This window comes from Penicillium expansum (assembly GCF_000769745.1).
Source record: "Penicillium expansum strain MD-8 chromosome Unknown contig166, whole genome shotgun sequence".
In the NCBI taxonomy this organism is placed as follows: Eukaryota; Fungi; Ascomycota; class Eurotiomycetes; order Eurotiales; family Aspergillaceae; genus Penicillium; species Penicillium expansum.
Window position 1 is genome coordinate 236,679 of NW_015971345.1, and position 17,715 is coordinate 254,393.

At 47.9% G+C, this 17,715-nt stretch overlaps 6 protein-coding genes across 6 annotated transcripts; 3 read left to right on the plus strand and 3 right to left on the minus strand.

Annotated features, from left to right (window-relative positions):
* Positions 1-190: 190 nt before the first annotated feature.
* PEX2_050310 (aspartate-semialdehyde dehydrogenase family protein) lies at positions 191-1,403 on the minus strand (the record flags this gene model as incomplete). Its single annotated transcript, XM_016742306.1, has 3 exons — positions 191-996; positions 1,058-1,315; positions 1,373-1,403. The coding sequence occupies 3 exons, from the start codon at positions 1,401-1,403 to the stop codon at positions 191-193; spliced, it is 1,095 nt and encodes a 364-aa protein (XP_016597636.1).
* Positions 1,404-1,930: 527 nt separating this feature from the next.
* PEX2_050320 (aromatic alcohol reductase) lies at positions 1,931-2,950 on the minus strand (the record flags this gene model as incomplete). Its single annotated transcript, XM_016742307.1, has 3 exons — positions 1,931-2,383; positions 2,445-2,858; positions 2,915-2,950. The coding sequence occupies 3 exons, from the start codon at positions 2,948-2,950 to the stop codon at positions 1,931-1,933; spliced, it is 903 nt and encodes a 300-aa protein (XP_016597637.1).
* A 1,135-nt stretch (positions 2,951-4,085) lies between these two features.
* On the plus strand, positions 4,086-5,638 carry PEX2_050330 (transcription factor domain-containing protein; the record flags this gene model as incomplete). Its single annotated transcript, XM_016742308.1, has 3 exons — positions 4,086-4,144; positions 4,193-4,283; positions 4,337-5,638. 3 exons carry the CDS (start codon positions 4,086-4,088, stop codon positions 5,636-5,638), a joined length of 1,452 nt encoding a protein of 483 aa, XP_016597638.1.
* Positions 5,639-5,731: 93 nt separating this feature from the next.
* Positions 5,732-7,611, minus strand: PEX2_050340 (FAD-linked oxidase, C-terminal; the record flags this gene model as incomplete). The annotated part of the gene is made up of 4 exons (XM_016742309.1): positions 5,732-5,899; positions 5,951-6,132; positions 6,184-7,237; positions 7,309-7,611. The coding sequence occupies 4 exons, from the start codon at positions 7,609-7,611 to the stop codon at positions 5,732-5,734; spliced, it is 1,707 nt and encodes a 568-aa protein (XP_016597639.1).
* A 993-nt stretch (positions 7,612-8,604) lies between these two features.
* Positions 8,605-12,217, plus strand: PEX2_050350 (uncharacterized protein; the record flags this gene model as incomplete). The annotated part of the gene is made up of 9 exons (XM_016742310.1): positions 8,605-8,679; positions 8,739-8,886; positions 8,942-9,036; positions 9,097-9,708; positions 9,765-9,917; positions 9,971-11,191; positions 11,259-11,387; positions 11,447-11,563; positions 11,615-12,217. 9 exons carry the CDS (start codon positions 8,605-8,607, stop codon positions 12,215-12,217), a joined length of 3,153 nt encoding a protein of 1,050 aa, XP_016597640.1.
* A 1,109-nt stretch (positions 12,218-13,326) lies between these two features.
* PEX2_050360 (RNA-dependent RNA polymerase, eukaryotic-type) lies at positions 13,327-17,561 on the plus strand (the record flags this gene model as incomplete). The annotated part of the gene is made up of 4 exons (XM_016742311.1): positions 13,327-13,607; positions 13,665-13,821; positions 13,876-14,323; positions 14,377-17,561. The coding sequence occupies 4 exons, from the start codon at positions 13,327-13,329 to the stop codon at positions 17,559-17,561; spliced, it is 4,071 nt and encodes a 1,356-aa protein (XP_016597641.1).
* Positions 17,562-17,715: the final 154 nt, after the last annotated feature.

Consider the following 17,715-nt stretch of genomic DNA (forward strand, 5'->3'; position numbering starts at 1 on the left):
CACTCAGACCAATCAGACTCCACTAGTGGATTTTTAACACTTGCTTATGTAATCTCCACTCGGGGACCTGATCCACCCGTGGACACGTGAACTTCCCTTTTAGGAATCAAGACCAATGAGATCTAATTCATTTGTACGAAAATTTGTATCTATTTCACATGCGCTGATAATTTCACTTTTCGTAACTAACTTAAATGTAGCCCTTGATAACAGCAACCTCGGCGTTGAGGATGGATGATCCAGCAGCTCCAATGACAGTGTTGTGAGAGAGGGCAGCGAATCGGATATCAAAGTGACCGCCTGGGGCACCCTCACGAACTCGGCCAACACTCACTGTGTACCCACCGGAGATGTTGCGGTCAAGGCGGGGCTGGGGACGGTCGGGCTCATCGAACACCTTAATGGCGGGCTCTGGTGCGGAAGGAGCACCCAGCTTCTGTGCCTCGGACTTGTACTCCCGCAGAGCCTCCTTGACCTGCTCGGCAGTGGGGGTCTGGCGGTTCTTGAAACGCAAGGAAACGAATGCCATGTGGCCATCAGTGACACCAACACGAGTGCAAGTGGCACCAATGCGGAGACCAGTCTGCTCGTCGAAGCCGGTGGCGCTAGCATTCAATGAACCCAGAATCTTTTGGGCTTCGTTTTCGAGCTTGTCCTCCTCTCCACTGATGTAGGGAATGACGTTGTCAAGGATATCCATGGTAGGTACACCGGGGTAGCCAGCTCCAGAGACGGCCTGCTCGGTGAAAACCTCCACTTCCTCAACAGGGCCAAACTTGGCCTGGAGAGCTGCGAAGGGAATGACGATGCCAATGACGGCACAGTTGGAGTTGCAGACAAGGAAGCCCTTCTTGAGACCGTACTTCTCACGCTGGTGAGGAATCAGATCCAAATGTTGCGGGTTCACAGTAGGAACCACCAAAGGCACAATGGGGTCCTTGCGGAAGTTCTTTGCGTTTGAGAAGACAGGGATCTCAGCCTTAATGAATGCCATTTCTGGGTGAAATGTTAGTATAGGGTTTAGTTTGCTATATCGGATACACCTGATACTACATACCAGTCTCGCCAGCAACATCGCTGTTCAGTCCAGAGAAGACAAGGTCACAATCCGAGAACTGTTCGGGCTTGCAGTCACGCATGACCAAGTTGCTGAGCTTCTCAGACATGGGAGAAGACTGCTTCCAGTTCACGGCATCCTTGTACTTCTTGTTGGCTGAACGCTCAGAGGCACCCACGGCCTGAAGCTCAAGGAAGGGGTGGTCTGCCAGTAGTAGGATAAAGCGCTGGCCAACGGAGCCAGTGGCACCGAGAACACCTGTAAAATGTTAGTTTTGAACGATGTATAGGAACCTTGAAAATTTCGAGAACGTACCACACTTCTTCTTCGGGAATGCAGCAGCCATTTTGCTTTTGAGTTTTATATGAAAACGGGTATTAATCTTGTGTAAGTTAGCAAACCAAAAGTTCCAATAAGTCGAATCTTGCTATCAATCAAAAGATATATAAAATGACAGGGGTTCCATGCTGAATTGGGTCATATACCGCCAGTGGCCTGTATGAGTCAAAGCGTTTTCAGAGCCCCGCACGCAGTATATAGGAGGGCCTGGCAGCTGCAATGCCTCACAGATCACATGGTTTACAGATCCAGGGAATTCCCACGCAAAATATCAATATGAAACAACAATTGTACTTACCGCTTCGCTGGTGATGGGTTGAAGGCTTGTAACATTTCACCGCGACAGCGATATCGCTCTCAGCCAATTGCCTTGCCCCGCGATTAGTCAGCCTTCTGCGTTCGGACAAAGGTTCTGCTCCCCGATTGGCCAGATTATATGGGTCTTTGGTCAAAGTTAAAAGGTTTGACTTGTTTGCATTGTTTCTTTCTATGGCAAGTTATGTCCTTGGACCTCATACGACTAAAAGTTTCTCTCTATTCATTGAGCACACGCTTGACGGAATCCTGGACTGTTTCAAACTGGAGCCCCAACACATCGTTTGCCAGCTTCTCCTCTTTGGCATAGTTTGAATGGAGACCCGGTGTGTTGCCAAAAACAGTGGCTCTAACTAAAGAAAAAGCACCATTAAAGTCCCCCGCAGCAAGCTTCTTGACTGCATCGGTGACTTGAATGTCGGTGGTAGTCTTATTCACCGTCCATTTTACTCCTGACTCCTCCTCCAAAGCAGCAAGGATGTCCTTCTGAGTGGTTTCAACCGAGGCGATGAACAGAAACTGGTTTCTAGTTTCATCAGGATGCATCAGCACAGAAGCAACGACATCGCCGAGGGCCTTCTGATTGGTGAAGGTGAAACTCTTGCTGCCCCCATCCCAGATAGTAGCCGTATGGGTGGCAATGTCAAATTCCAAAAAGCCATTTGCAAGACCCTACTCAAGACTCACTGATTAGCTCTGGCCCAAGAATTCCAATTTGCGATGGGAGACTTACCCAGTCAAACAAGGCGGAAGTAGCGATACCAGTCCATGTCAGTCCATCAGTCTCCTTGTTCTTGAGGTACTCGATGAGTTCCTTCTTCTGTCCGAATAGTGGCAGCAATTGCAACACAGCATCGTTCTGGCTATTTATCGAGAACTCAGATGGGATAAAACGCTTGACACCTGCGCGGATGGCAGAATCGACAAACTTCTTCTGTTGACCAAATGCAGTGGCACCCACTGCCGAAATGACGACATCCTTGCCCTTGAATGCAGCCTCGAGACCTTCGTCTGAGAAGTCTGTCTTGACAAGAGTCACACCAGGTGGGAAAGTTGCCTCGCTCTCCTTGCGGGAGATGACGGTAATTTCGAACTGGGAAGATGCCACAAGGCCATCTAGAATAATTTTGCCAATGCTGCCGCTGGCCTGCCAAGTTGTCAGCTGGGGTAACATGTATGTTTTGAGAATGAAATTTGACATACGCCGATGATTGCAACGTTCTTCAAATAGGATGCCATTTTAGGTTGTTGTGCTGTAGATGAAGTACTAATCTTGAATGAGAATACTTGTGTCTTTGTGCTTGAGAAATGTTTAGCAACCAGGATGGAATGACATCTTTATATGTTTTAGTCCGGCGCCATTTTGCTCTCTCTCTCTCTATCTGATGTTGATTTCACACCACAGACTGTGTAAGCAAATACTACCTAGCACAGTAATACATACGGACTTCCTGTCCGCTGCCCCGCCTCCACCAATCAAAAAGGACGAATTATGATTCTAAAGTAACTTCCCAAAGGGAGATTAAATACTATGATGATGCGATCTACTCTGTCTCCGAAGTGCCTGCTCAGGTGGGGCCCGCAGCTTACGCTTAGAAATGCGGACTGGGGCCTCCGCCGCTCCGCTCAAACCAATCAGCTCACAGTCTCGCATCATCGCCTTCAAATTGCTTACAACTTAGGTTGTTTTGACTTACAGCCTCACAGTTCCCCACTAGAGTTATTATGACGGTTCCAAGCAAAACTTCGACTAAGTATTTACAGTTCCGAACAAGATTTTGAGTCAATGCTTCATTCATCTAGCATCACAGTGCGCTCTTGCCTTGAGTGTCGCCGACGCAAAATCAAATGCGACAGATCCCTGCCTTGTTCGTACTGCGTCAAAGTCAAGATACAATGCAGCTATCCACTACCAAGAGCAGAGCCTGCCATTACTGAGGGCAATAAAGCTGGCGATGATATGGTGTTCCGTATCGAAAGAATTGAGCGTACATTAGATCGTTTTGGGCAAAGTCTCTCTCAACTCCAGGGGCTTTTGCAGAATAAATCTTCATCACCATCTGTTCATGGAAGCCACGGTTATAACTCAATGGACCAGTTCCATGAAAGCCACAGACATGATGAACGGGGCCCGAATCAAAGTCCATGCTTATTCAAAGCTTTTCCGACTTCCGTACTCGAACATCTTCGCCTTCCCCGGGTTCTGGTAGCTTTCCTATGGCAGAAGTACTTAGAGAATGTGGAGCCAATCCTCAAAATTCTACATGCACCAACGGTCCAGAGACAGATATTGAATACCACACAGTCTCGAGAGACCCTTGGAGCATCAACAGAGTGTTTGATATCCGCCATTTCTTATGCTGCCGTGGCAACTATGACAGTGGAGGATTGCCGGACTGAGCTTGATGAAGACAAATACGAAGCATTGAAAAGGTATGTGTCTAGTTTAAACCCATAAGCCAGCCCCGCTAATATTTCAAGATATCGCACCGGGGTTGAAAGCTCCCTTGCAAAAGCCGATCTACTTAAGTCAATGGACATGACTGTTCTGCAAGCCTTTGTCATATACATCGTACGTGATACTACAACAGCGAGAGGTCTGATATTATCTGATAATTGCTTTAGGCTTGCAGCAAGCATTATAACAAAGGGCCAGATATTAGGAAATTTCTTGGGAATGCCATTGGAATTGCCCTCAAGATCGGCCTTCACCGCGATGCATCCGCTTCAGGACTACCACCCTTCCAAGTCGAAATGCGGCGTCGACTCTGGTGGCAGATCTATATTCTCGATATCAATATCGCAGAGGACTACGGCACAAACCCGCGTATTCTGGAGTCATGGTTCGACACAAGACTCCCTTCGAATGTGAACGATGCAAGTCTTGACTCCGATATGAAGGACCCACCTCGAAATAGCAGCGGTAAAACAGATATAGTGTTGAGCCTCACAAGGTCTGAGATCAGCAATTTTGCCCGCCGGACTATCTTCTCTGATCAGTTTTGCGAAGAGAACTGCTACCCGGTTTTATCAGCTTCCCAGAAATTCATCACGATAGATCTCTTCAAAGAGAAAATCGAACAGCAATATTTATCGCATCTAGATCAAAGTATTGCGATAGACTACTTTACAGCTGCCTCCAGCAATCTGATACTCGCAAAGCTTAAACTGGCAGTGATCAAGCCCCGAGCGAGAAACGATCAGTCTATGCTCACGCATGTGAACTTCCGAAAGGTTTGCATAGAGATTCTGCAGACAACTGCGGCTTTACGACGTCATGAAAAGGGCACACAGTGGCTCTGGACTTTCCAAAATCACATCGAGTGGGATGCCTTGACATGTCTGCTCATCAATCTTTCTCTGGCTCCAAAAGGGGAGGAGTTGGATTCGGCATGGCAAGCGGTCAATGAAACATACGATTGCTTGGAGATGGACGGTGATGCCCACCGTGATCACCGCTGGGAAGATATTGAGGAACTCCGCACGAAGGCTCTGTTTTCTCGGGACATGATACAGATCAATCCATCCCAATGGGGGTCATCACCAGATGATGACAGCGGCTTTGAAAGTTCACACACCATGGCTACAGAATCACTACAACAGCCTGGTCTGGGAACATTGAAGCGCCAGAGGGAAGAGGATAGTGGTTCTTCTCGTTCTTCCCTAGGCGAGCTGGAACCAAGAGCCCCGAACCGTCGTTCTGAGGTGTCGACTATTCAATCAGAAGCCCAAGAACAGCTTCCCCGTATGTGGGCGTTGGCGAATGCGGCCGCTGCTGCTCCGACAGCTATCGATAGTTCATCCCAAGTGGAACCAGCCAGTGAACCTATAGACATACCGAGCTCAGGCACTGGCTGCCAGTGGAGTGCGACTCTCTTCGAGCGATACTTTCAGGTTCTGGGCTCCGAGCAAACATCACCGTTATAACAAGAAAATCCAATCGCACCATTTCGCTTGAAAGTTTAGAAGTTTGCTCTTCTATAATGTATAAAATGCTAAATGCTAAATGCTAAATCACAATCAATGTCCTGGGCCCGGTGTCTCGTCGTCGTAGTCGAAGATCTTTCCAGGGTTCAGCAGCCAGTTCGGATCCAATGAACGCTTGATACTGCGCATGACATTAACTGTCTCTATGCCAACTTCCTTCTTCAGAGATCCTTTCTTGCCCAGCCCAATGCCGTGCTCACCCTGTAGTACTAATCAGCTGATATTCTGGGATCTCTAAGATGAAGGACTTACCGTGCACGAGCCCTCCATTTCCAAACCACGATCAACCATATCGTACACTACTTTCTCGACACGCTCCCTCTCGGCGGGATCGGTGCGGTCATACATAATGCTTGCATGGAAGTTTCCATCGCCGATGTGGCCAAGGATACTAGCGAAAAGGCCCAGGTCGACCAATTCCTTCTTAGAGGTTTCTAGCAGGAGTCAGTATACATGCAACGAAGTACGTCTTGAAGAGGCAATACCAATGATATCAGGCAGTCGAGAAATGGGCACAGCAACATCAGTCGACCAAACCTCTGATCCCTCCTTGCGCAGCGCCAGCATACTCCACAGCGACTGCTTGCGCGCGGACCACAGATCATGGGCTTCGCGGTCATCACGAGCGAACTCGAAAGACTGCGCATTATTCTCCTGGGCGAGCTTCGTCGTCAGATCGATACTATCCGCGACACCGGCGACAGTTCCCGAAAACTTGAAGAACAGTGTAGGAGAGACCTTCCATTCACGGCCTGTTCCACCCGCACGATTAATGACGTCCATCTGAACATCATCCATGATCTCCATGCACTGCACAGAGACACCCTTCCGAATAACCTGCATAGCGGTCGAGGCCGCATCACGAATAGTCGGGAATGCCACGACGCCAACGCGAGTCTGCTCCGGGAGCGGGGCGAGCTTCAACGTAGCCTCAGTGACGATACCGAGCGTACCCTCGGAGCCAACAAACATGCCGGTGAGATTGTAGCCGGCGGAAGTCTTGCGGGGACGTCTGCGGGTCTTGATGACCCGGCCATCGGCCAGAACGACTGTGAGGTTAATCACCCAGTCCTTCATGGTACCGTAGCGGACGGCGTTGGTGCCACTGCAGTTTGTGCCGACCATACCGCCGATCATGGCGGATGGGCCTGGGTCGACGGGGAAGAACATGCCTGTATCCTTGATCTTCTCGTTCAGGTCCATCCACTGGATGGAGGGCTGCACGACGATGTCCATGTCCTCTGGGTGGATTTCTAGGACTTTGTTCATGAACGCGAAGTCGATTGTCATGCCGCCGTGCGGGGCGGAGAAATTGGCTTCTAGACTTGATCCGCCCGAGTAGGGGATCATGGGCATGCGGTATTTGTTGCATACCTTGGCGATCTCGGAGACTTCTTGGGTGGTCTTGGGGTATGCGATTGCGACCGGGAGACGGTCGGCGTTTAGGCTGGACCATTCTGAGAAGCCGTGTTGCTGCAGTTCCTCTACTTCAGTGCTGATTGTGTCTTCACCGAGCTTGGTTCTTAGCTCGTTGATGGCCTGGGAGGTGTCGTTAGTTTGGATGGCCATGGACTGGTGTGGAATTATGCTGCTGCAATTGAGTAAATTACCTTTTCAAACTCCTTCGCTGAGCCATACTGTGGCTTCTTGGATGTTTGTGCTGGTGTCTGGGTATATGAGGAGGCGCCATAGCCTAACCCCGCAGCAAATGCGGAGACGAGCAGAGCCTTGGCCGGGGTCCAAAAGGGCGAGGGGGGAGTGTTTGTAGATGAGGAGTTGCCCTCTTTTGTGTTCTCTGTTTTTCCGGCTTCGGAACTGTTCAATCTCGTACCGCGAGCCAGAATAGTGCGCGAGATCTGGGGCCGGCACACTGGAGCTGGTAGTGCTCGTGAGACCCGAAGTACTGGTCTCATTGTGAAGGAGAATTATGTGGAGAGATTATGGAATTGAGCTGTGCTGTAAAAAAGTAAGAAATAATTCCACAATGCAGGCATGATGTGATCGGCCTTTTGTACCTCGACATCGGAGTTCGGCCGAGAAAGGGTAGACTGGTTCCTTATAATGCCATAATCCACTATAATTTCACTATACATAACCACTATAATCCCACCCTCGTCTGCCATTACCGAAGATGTGGAGAAGCCAAACGTGGGGGCGAATAGGAACAGAAACGGAGTCGTGTGAGAACTCCGGTCTGCGGCAGTTACCGCCAGTTCCAATTCTGCTGGCAGTATATCTGTGATAATCAGTGTTTGATACTCCGTACTCCGTACTGGAGACTCCAATATCAAAGTTAAAACTGAAGTCTATACATAGTACTCCGTACTAACTCTAATCCTTGAATTCTTGTCTATTGTCCAACTTTCTACGGAGTATACTCCCATGACATGTTATAATGGAACTCCATTTGCACATTATATACACATCTGTCACCACCTATATTCTTGATCCATGGTATACTCTTTATTTGATCCGTATGAAGATTTATTCAATTAATTTATAGCTTACTATACAAACATAGAACAATCATCTAATTATGTACATGCTACAACTTTGAACGTAGTAATTCAAAGTATGAAAGGTCGGCGGTGAACTAGGCGGTCAGAATTGGCCATGCCCACTGGTGGTAACATACTCCGGTGCTTTTCTTTTCTATTTACTTTTTACAAGCAGAACTTATGTATATGTATTGTATTTTATATTCACAGTTTAATACTCCTTTTTAAGGCTATATGACTAAATATCAATTGAGAGAGAAAGTAGAAAAATTAAAGATGTCAGTGGTTGACGGGGCAACGGAGGGGACAGAGAACCTCGTACACCCAACACCAACACCAATCTTGAAAGTCAGATGAATCGCGTACTAACCACCAGATCCACCTAACATACATGCAAATTCTAAAGAAATGGCAGAGCAACTCGCTCAACTAGTGCGCGAGGTGGAACGCCTAGTCACCGCACCTTACGTACCTTCGTTACAGGTAAGTTGATTGAGACTGCCATTGGAGTATACATGTACATGCTAATAATATAAAATCAGGACCTCCATGATCTCGTGCATCAAAGCAAACCTTCGACGATTGGCGCCTGGGCATTCAGCAAACCCTGCCAAGTTGGCTTGTTGGCTGATGTCTTGATCGAAGCCTTATCGCGATCACGCGTCGCTCTGTCTCTGATCACCGCATTTGGTTTGTGCTCGCTCAATGAAAGTCTTGTAGAGACTCGAGTCTGACATATTTTTAGCATCTACATTGTCCTTTAGAGATGCGCTGCTCGAGCGACATCCGGTGATCTTGGATGCCTTTCTAGAAAAGGCTGTGGACACTAATGGGGCTGAGGTGAGCTTCATCCTATGAGGAAGCAGATGCTAGCTGAATGGCATCAGCTAACCAGTTCAGTATTTACCGGCATGTATCGCGTTATTCTCATCGCCCTTGCCGGCGGGTGTTGTGCCGCCAGCTAGGATTGCCACCTTCATCACGAAGCTGGTCAGCATGATGGCAGAGAATCCCTGCGTTGAGACCGTAGCACCTATCCACGCACTCATCTCAGGTCTAAAAAGCTCACCAAGGATCTTGAATGAGATTTCATCCGAAGTCATGTCCAATCTACAGCTGGAGTTCACCAAGACACTGCGCAACCTCGACGATCACATGGGCAATCTCTTGTGTCTAGCAACCTTTGCGCAAATTGCAACGGCACTAGGTACAACATCTCAAAATCAACACGGATCAGAAACACTATGGCTTCTCAACATTAAGCATTTCTTTGGCCAGAAACGGGGTCTTAAAACACTCGACTTGGTCGTCTTGCGTGTTATACTAGCTTGCTCATCCAGTTGTAATCTGGCACCGCCTGAGGCGGCTGAGAGTATTCGACTGGCGATTTGTATCACCGATACAATTGAGCCTGAGCAGAAACAGGCTTGGATGGCAAGTAATAGTCCTAAGATTGCTAAGCTGTGCGAGAAGGCTGTCAGAGACGGTTTGTATGGTCAGACACAAACTATGGTTAGTTATGGCTGTTCGCGTATCGAGACTACATGCTAATCATTGGATCATACTAGGCAATCGTATTTTTGCACACACTTCTCCCGGCACATTCATTGCCATCCCAGCTACGGGAACTTGGCATCAAGATCCTTTTGTCCAACAACGGCCAAGCGACTATGGAAAAAATACCCCATCAACTGATTCCACGGCTTGCAAAGTCTTTAGCAGTAAGCATAAAGGCTTCTATCTTTGGGAAAGCTCTGACAGCTGACATCAACAGGAATCCGGGGAACCTGCCACTCGTCAAATTTTGACCTTTACTTTCAATATCTTAAGAGGCAGTAAATGGTCTGGCATTGAAGAGATGGCAACACTACAGCTGGCACACTTGGTACTGGCTGGTATGCAAGAAGTACATCCCGAAATCATGCTCTCTAGTGTCAAAAACACCCTGGTGTCTCTGAGGGAAGTTCTTGGGGAAATGGTCGAATACTTTCCCCAGCAACCAAGTGAAAGTCAATGTAGTGGCCGAGCATGGTGCACATCCGAACTATACACAAAGCAAAACAGCCTGTTCCTATCTCTACTAGAAATTTACAACAGGGCTTTAGCGCAAAGCGGAAGCGACATTATCATGAAATCCTTTATGCGACGAGTGGAGCAATCAATGCTGAGCCTCAACTGTGCCTTCTCAACATCAACTCCCAAAGCCTTTCGCGGCTCCCTTGCCTTGCGCGACAGACATGATCTCTTGTCGGCTCCGATAAACCGCAATTGGCGCTCTGGGGTTACTGAGCTTTTTATGCAGAATTCCCAGAGCTCTCATGACAGTATGATGAGAAAGATTGAGGATACGTGCTTTGACCTAGAGCGTCGCTGTCACAATGTTGAAGGACCCCTGCGAGCTGCCGAAGAAGAGCGGGATGCATATGCGAGCGAAAACGAGCAACTGAAAAGGCAAAACGAAGAGTTGAACAAACAATTGAAAGTCGAAAGTGCAGATATTGAAACTAAGTTACAGATCTCACACGAACGTTTTGTTGAGCTTGGCCATGAGAACACACGTCTTGAGCAACTCCTTCAAAGGCAATGTGCATACAGTGATGAGCTGACTATGTCACTCGAATCTGCACACGAGGAGCTTCAGCAGCGGCAACGAACTTCCGAAAAGGCACTTCTGGTCGAGAAAGAAAAGGCCCGCTTGAAGGAATTGGAAATGATGGCTACTTTAACTGGAAAGGACGATCAACTGGAAGAGCTTCAGGAGGCAATATGCAGTTTGCAAATGAAGAATGAGCAGGCATGCCAGAGTCTTGATCAAGTCATGGGCGAAAAGGTCGAATTATCTGAACTTTCTAGCTCTCTAGAGCAAGAACTTGCTAGTACTACAGAGGCATTGAAGCAAGTCAGGCTTCTTGCTGATGAGAAAGAAGATGAAGTGAGCCGTCTCCTATCCCAGGAAGAAGAGTTGCGAAAGGAACTGGGGTCGGTGGAAACAACGGTGAGTCTTTTTTGGCAGTTCTTTTGGCATCAATCAATACGAATTGGTTTATACTGACTTTCTCTAGGTTGCGCAACAGAACATCGAAGTTGAGAGGCTGTATTCTGCATTGGAAGAATCCGAAGAAAAATCGCGAAATGAGATTGAAAAACTAAAACATGACCGTGAATCCGAAGCTTCTCGGGCCACATCTGAGGTATGTGTATGCATGCATCATCATTGTGTATGAGTGAAACTAATCATGTACCAAAATAGAGAGCGAAATACGAGACAGAGAATCGGCGATTGCATGCTGCTATGCAAGCTGCCGCTCTTGATGCTTCCAGGGATGCCCAATTGAAAGACAAACGGATCCATCACCTGGAGAGAAAGGTAATCAATACTCATGTATGCAAAACTTGGACACTCTAACATTAAATTTAGGTGCAAGCCTTACGAGACGAACGTGCCGCCAAGGCCCGGGAGTTCTCCGAAGCACAACAACACATCGGTCGTCTAATGGGCGTTATGGGCTTCTCTGCCAACGCCCCTGAGTCAAACGCCCCTCCAAAACACCAGCGAACCAGGTCCTCCGTTAACGCCACTCCAGCTGCAAGGATTCCTCAAATGATAAGTGATGATGAAGATGACGCACAGCTGGCAGAGTCCTTTGAGTCCATGACGTCCAACTTGAATGGACCTACCCCAAAACGACCAAGAGGGAATCGCAAATCAACGAATCTGCCTTATGCTTTGAACACTCCCTCCGCTGCAGGACCTAAGACGAAAAGCCCGCCGCCGGCCAGCGGCATGTCTCGCTCGGTGAGAAAGCCACTGGCAGAGGCTGACCGCAACAGTCCGACGAAATCACAGTCAAGCAGTGCATCAAAATGCAGTCAGGTGGATGACTCTTTCCAGGAGACACAGGCCCAGGAGGAGAACCGGCTTCATAATCTGGATCTGGATATGGATCTTGAGTTTTCTAGAGACTTTCTCTTTTCTAGTACTGCTTTTACTGGGTCAACGGATCAGATTGCTCCGCAGTGAGAAGGTGGTAGGGGTTGACTAGCCCTGGAAGTACATATGTCTTGAATAATTGAATCATGTCTACTGTATCTGTTGTTTTCCGGATTGTTGCTCCTAGTATGTACACTTCTACGTATTCAATAATCCACACCACAAACCATACTTGTCTTAACATTAGTCTTGGTCTATTTGAGTGCCTCGTTACTGAAAATACTCCTCGGATCTCTGCTTTATCTGCCGCTACACCAAGCCGCTACACCAAGTTGATTATCCAAAGCTTTGGGGTATGTTCCTTGATTTAATTTTCTTTTGATTATTCACTGTCTTGGTGTTTTTGACATAAACAGTGATTCATTCGCTTGTACATTCCTCGGCAGCGGAGATCCGCATCTGTTTCTTATTTGTTTTCTCCAGCATTTGCCAACACTGAGCTTGCCAAATGTGTGTAGCAAATAGTACACATCTCTGGTTTCACTACCTCTTCGGTTTTCTAAAGGCAGTAAATAATGCATCCCTCATCAAGATGTCACTTTATTGTGCTGGGTAACTCATCATTAATGAAGATATAACTATCAATTTGGCTGGGTAGGTCCGAAATAGCTGCCCTAAAGAGTAGCTACCTACCTATATAGTACTAGAAGACTCCTCAGTTTCCCGTCATTCTTGAAAAGAAGAATCGAGTAGCAATAATATAAGTAGGTCCAATTCGGAAGTACATGTTAGATGCATCTAAGATTGCTCATTCTCACTTGACTAAATTCAAACTGATCGGGTGAACTCTCACATTCCATGTCTGCCAGGTCTCTTATACCTCATTTAACAGTCAGTTCTCTAACCTTCAAGGCTACTACACTTTAAGAAGGTCGCTCTTTCCCGTTAAATGTGTTTCTATGCCTTCTAACGTTCTTAGACCGTGTAATCTTTCGGTTTTCGATCGTCACTCATTGTTGTTCTTAGGTAAATAGTATATAACCACCTGGACCGCACATAGTACCCACACGTGTTTCCTTCCAACCTTGGATGTTCCTTCCTATATATTCTTCGATCCTTCACTGCCCTTCTTCCTCTTCTTCTTCTCCTTCCTCAGCTTCTTCGTGATACTGCTTTCTTGCTTTACAATCAAGTGCACAATGGCAGGCCCAGATATCCCCAATTCGCAACACCCAAAGTCCAATCTTTTAAGACTGGTGCCCCCTGACCCTCCGAACCCTCCTCGCCATACCTCGCCAGTCCGGGACTGGATAACCTGGAGATCATGGAAGACTTGTGCCGTGGACATGCTCAATATTCCAAGAGAAATGAACACCCACGATATGTACGATGCTTTTAATAAGTATGGGAATGTGATTTCAATCGACGTTTGGGAAGACGCTGCAGGGCGTCCGGATTCCAGAGGACGCATTCGTTTCAAGTGAGCATCCTATCAATTTACTGTGTTGCTTAGATAATTTTTGCTGATCATCCATAGACCCCCTCCAAACGAAGAGTTCTGGGAATCCGGCTCTTTTGGTGTGAAGCTCCGGAGTGGCCGTGTTGCTGTGATATCGCTCTGTCTCTGTTGTGGTGACTCAAATGGAACCATCCCGAGCCCGGTCCGCCCAGATGTTCGGCTCCCGAGTGAACTAGTGAGTAAATGCATGCAATAAGGCTACTTTCGAATACTGATGATGATATTGAAGGAATTGAAAATTGTACAAGTCGACATCGGTGTTCTGTTAGGTCCGTCCACTGTTCATTCTATGCAAAGCTTTACCAACTTGGCATATCCCAGGTGTGTTGTGGATGTCATGCGCAAGTGCTTGCTGCTGTACTTCAAAGTGGGCATTCGAGGGTCGGAGACTGCAGATGTAACTCAGCATGATTATCGTGTCAAAATCACATTTCTCCAACTGACCCAGATTTACCAACAATACGACAAAGCCACCAGAGAACATTCCTTTTTGATTGTCTTAGACTCCGCCGCCATCTGGCACCGAAAGGCAAAAGAGATTCGGATGACATTGACAGAGCCGTTGAGCTGGAGAGAAGAGGATAGTTGGTATCGCCAGACCGCCGTGACACACAACCCGAACTCGCTCAAGACTCTTCCCACAAATTTGAAGAAGACGGGACATATCATTGACTTGGGTAAGCGCCATCATTCTTTATAATTATGTATGCTTACGATTATTTCTCTATAGGGCGATGGAACGTATTCAAGATCACATTCGCACCCGACATGGACTCCAATATGCAGCGTGTCGACGATACCAGTCACTATTTAATGCTCGTCGGAGATATTTTCAAGGACTACAACATCTCCATCAAAGATGGAAGTCACTTTGTCGAGAAACCAGACCGACCGGTACCGGTGTGGCACTGTATTGACTTTTCTGAGTCCAAGTCTAACAAGGCTTCCGCATTGCTGCAAGACTTGGGAGATCAGAACTATATCCACCTTCCCTTCAAGGTGCGGTATCAACTAGAGGTTTGTTTGTCCCAAGGATACCTATCTGAATTCAGTATGCCCCGTGAATTTGTGGAGAAGTTGAAGGGCCTCGGGGATGATCAAGCTACAAGACTGCTAGAGTTCGTTGCAACTGAGAAAAAGCAGTACTTTGATCCGATGGAGATCTTTGACCTCAAATTTTTCAAAGGAGTGACCGACTCGAAGATTCCGAGCTACTGTTGCTTCATGCACACAGCACGAGTCACTCCGACTACAATTTACTACAATACCCCAACTGTAGACATCTCAAATCGAGTCGTGCGCGAATGGTCTACGAAAGGTGCACCTGGGCGCTTTCTTCGAGTCCGATTTACAGATGAGAGAACTGAAGGTCGCATCAATTCTTCACTGGGCGATTCCAATGATGAAATCTACACCCGTGTCAAAAGGACACTGGCTAACGGTATCACTATTGGAGGCCGTCGCTACGAGTTCCTCGCATTCGGCAACTCTCAGTTTCGGGAGCATGGCGCATACTTCTTTGCACCGGATGCCGGTGTCTCGGCGGCAACCATACGGGCCTGGATGGGCCAATTCAACCATATCCGAAATGTGGCTAAATATGCTGCAAGACTTGGACAATGCTTTTCAACCACCCGAGCTTTTACTGGATCCTCGGTTCAAACTGCTAGGTGTGATGACATTGTTTGTAACGGCTTCACGTTCTCAGATGGCGTCGGAAAGATTTCCAAATTCCTCGCCCAGATGGTCACATCCCAGCACAACATCAAAACTCTCACTGGAGAACCCCCTTCGGCTTTCCAGTTTCGCCTTGGAGGAGCCAAAGGCATGCTGGTCGTCTCTCCGGACCCTATGCCACAGGAGGTACACATTCGACCCAGTCAGCAGAAGTTTGAAACCAATCAAGCTGGTTTAGAGATCATTCGTTGGTCCCAGTATTCTCTTGCGACTTTAAACCGCCAGTTAATTCTCGTGCTTTCTGCCCTAGGTATCCCAGACAAAGTCTTCCACGGTAAACTCAACGGCATGTTGGGTAGCTTCCATCGAGCCATGTGCAATGACTCGAAAGCAATTAATCTTCTCCAGAAGTATATCGATCCAAACCAAACGACCCTAACCTTAGCTCAAATGGTATCGGATGGCTTCCGACGAAATGAGGAGCCGTTTGCCAATACCATGCTTGAGCTTTGGAAATCTTGGCATTTGAAGCACCTCAAAGAGAAAGCGAAGATTGCCATAGATCAAGGAGCCAACCTTCTTGGTGTCATGGACGAGACAGGTGTTTTGAAGGGCTACTTTAAAAATGCATTGCCGCGCAGAGGAGCCTCCTATGCACAGAAACTGGCCGCTCTTCCTGAAATCTTTGTCCAGATATGTCGACTAGAGGGAAATGGCGAGTACGAAGTCATTGAAGGTCTCTGCATTCTAGCTCGCAACCCTTCACTTCACCCTGGAGATATTCGTGTGGTTCAAGCAGTGAACCGGCCGGAGCTGCAAGGACTTCGGGACGTGGTTGTGCTTCCCCAGACTGGCGACCAGGACATTGCGAGCATGTGCTCTGGTGGTGATCTTGACGGCGATGACTACCTCGTTATTTGGGATCCTGATTTAATTCCCGCAAAATGGTTCGTCGAATGCATGGACTACAAAGGCTCCAAAGCCCCAGACCTTGATCATGATGTGACAGTTGACGAGATCACTTCATTCTTCGTCACCTATATGAAGAATGATTGCCTTCCCCGAATTGCACACGCCCATTTGGCTTGGGCTGACAGGCTCCCGAAGGGCGTGTGGGAAGAAAAATGCATTCGTCTTGCTCAGTTTCATTCTGATGCGGTGGACTATAACAAGAGTGGTGCGCATGCGAGAATGACTCGCTCTTTAGATCCCAAGTTCTGGCCCCATTTCATGGAGAAGCGTTTCAAGAGACCATCCAGTATCTACAAGTCCACCAAAATCCTCGGTCAACTGTACGACGCAGTGGTAACTCCTAACTTCGTGCCCAAGCTAGAGAAGCCCTTCGACTCTCGCATCCTGGAATCCCCGCTGGTTCCAGCAAGTGAGATCTACATGGAATACGCCCGCGACCTCAAGGCGGAATTTGACATGAACATGCGACAAATCATGGCTCAGTATGAGATTAACACTGAGTTTGAGGTGTGGTCAACCTTTGTGCTCCGCCACGGCTTCGTAATCAGAGACTACAAAATGCAGGAAGACCTAGGCAGGATTGTGGGTACACTCCGCCGTGGATTCCGCCACCAGTGCTACGACAAAGTCGGCCATCAAGGAGGAAACATCCCTGCCTTGGTCATTGCCATGTACCGTGTTACCCAGGAGCAGGTAGCAGCGGCACTGGAGGCTCGACGCAAAGAGGCACTGCAAAGAAATGATCTCTCCATTGTTGAAGTGGACTCCACTGAGCTTCCACTCATTAGCTTCCCTTGGATTTTCCCCGACGTCCTCGGTGATGTTGCGACGGGCCGGGCACGACAGGCTCTGGTCTCAGAGGGACAAGCGGCCGACGATTCTGCAAAGTCTATCGGCGATGCCTTGGTTTTCACCCACAAGCAGATCCTCAAAATTGTTGAAGATATGGATGATAGTGTGAAGCCGAAGGGTGAGGAGAATACGAAGCCGAAGGCTGAGGCGGGCTCTGGCTCCGCGCCCCTGGACCAAGAACTCATTGCTCGTCGACGCACTGACAAAACCAAGCCCAAGCCCAAGCCCGGCGACAGCAACACAGGTGTGTGCTTTGGCGAGGATGATGAGAAAGAGGGAGGCGTGAGCATAGACGCTGCTGAAGCCGGAGAGAAGACTGAAAAGAAGGAGACTGTAATGGAGGATATTGTGGAAATGGAAGGCGATGTGCAACCTTCAGCGCTTGACGCTCTGATCAACATGATCAATGGCTGATCTTTCGCTCTATGAAAAAAGCAAAAAAGATGAAAGATGAAAAAAAGATTCACCAAAAAAAAGGGACAGGGGTGGGATTGCGGACCAAGGTTTTGAATTAGTTAGGTGATGCGAATGAACCTGGACGCTCGAAATTTCCTCCAATTTGTAGAAC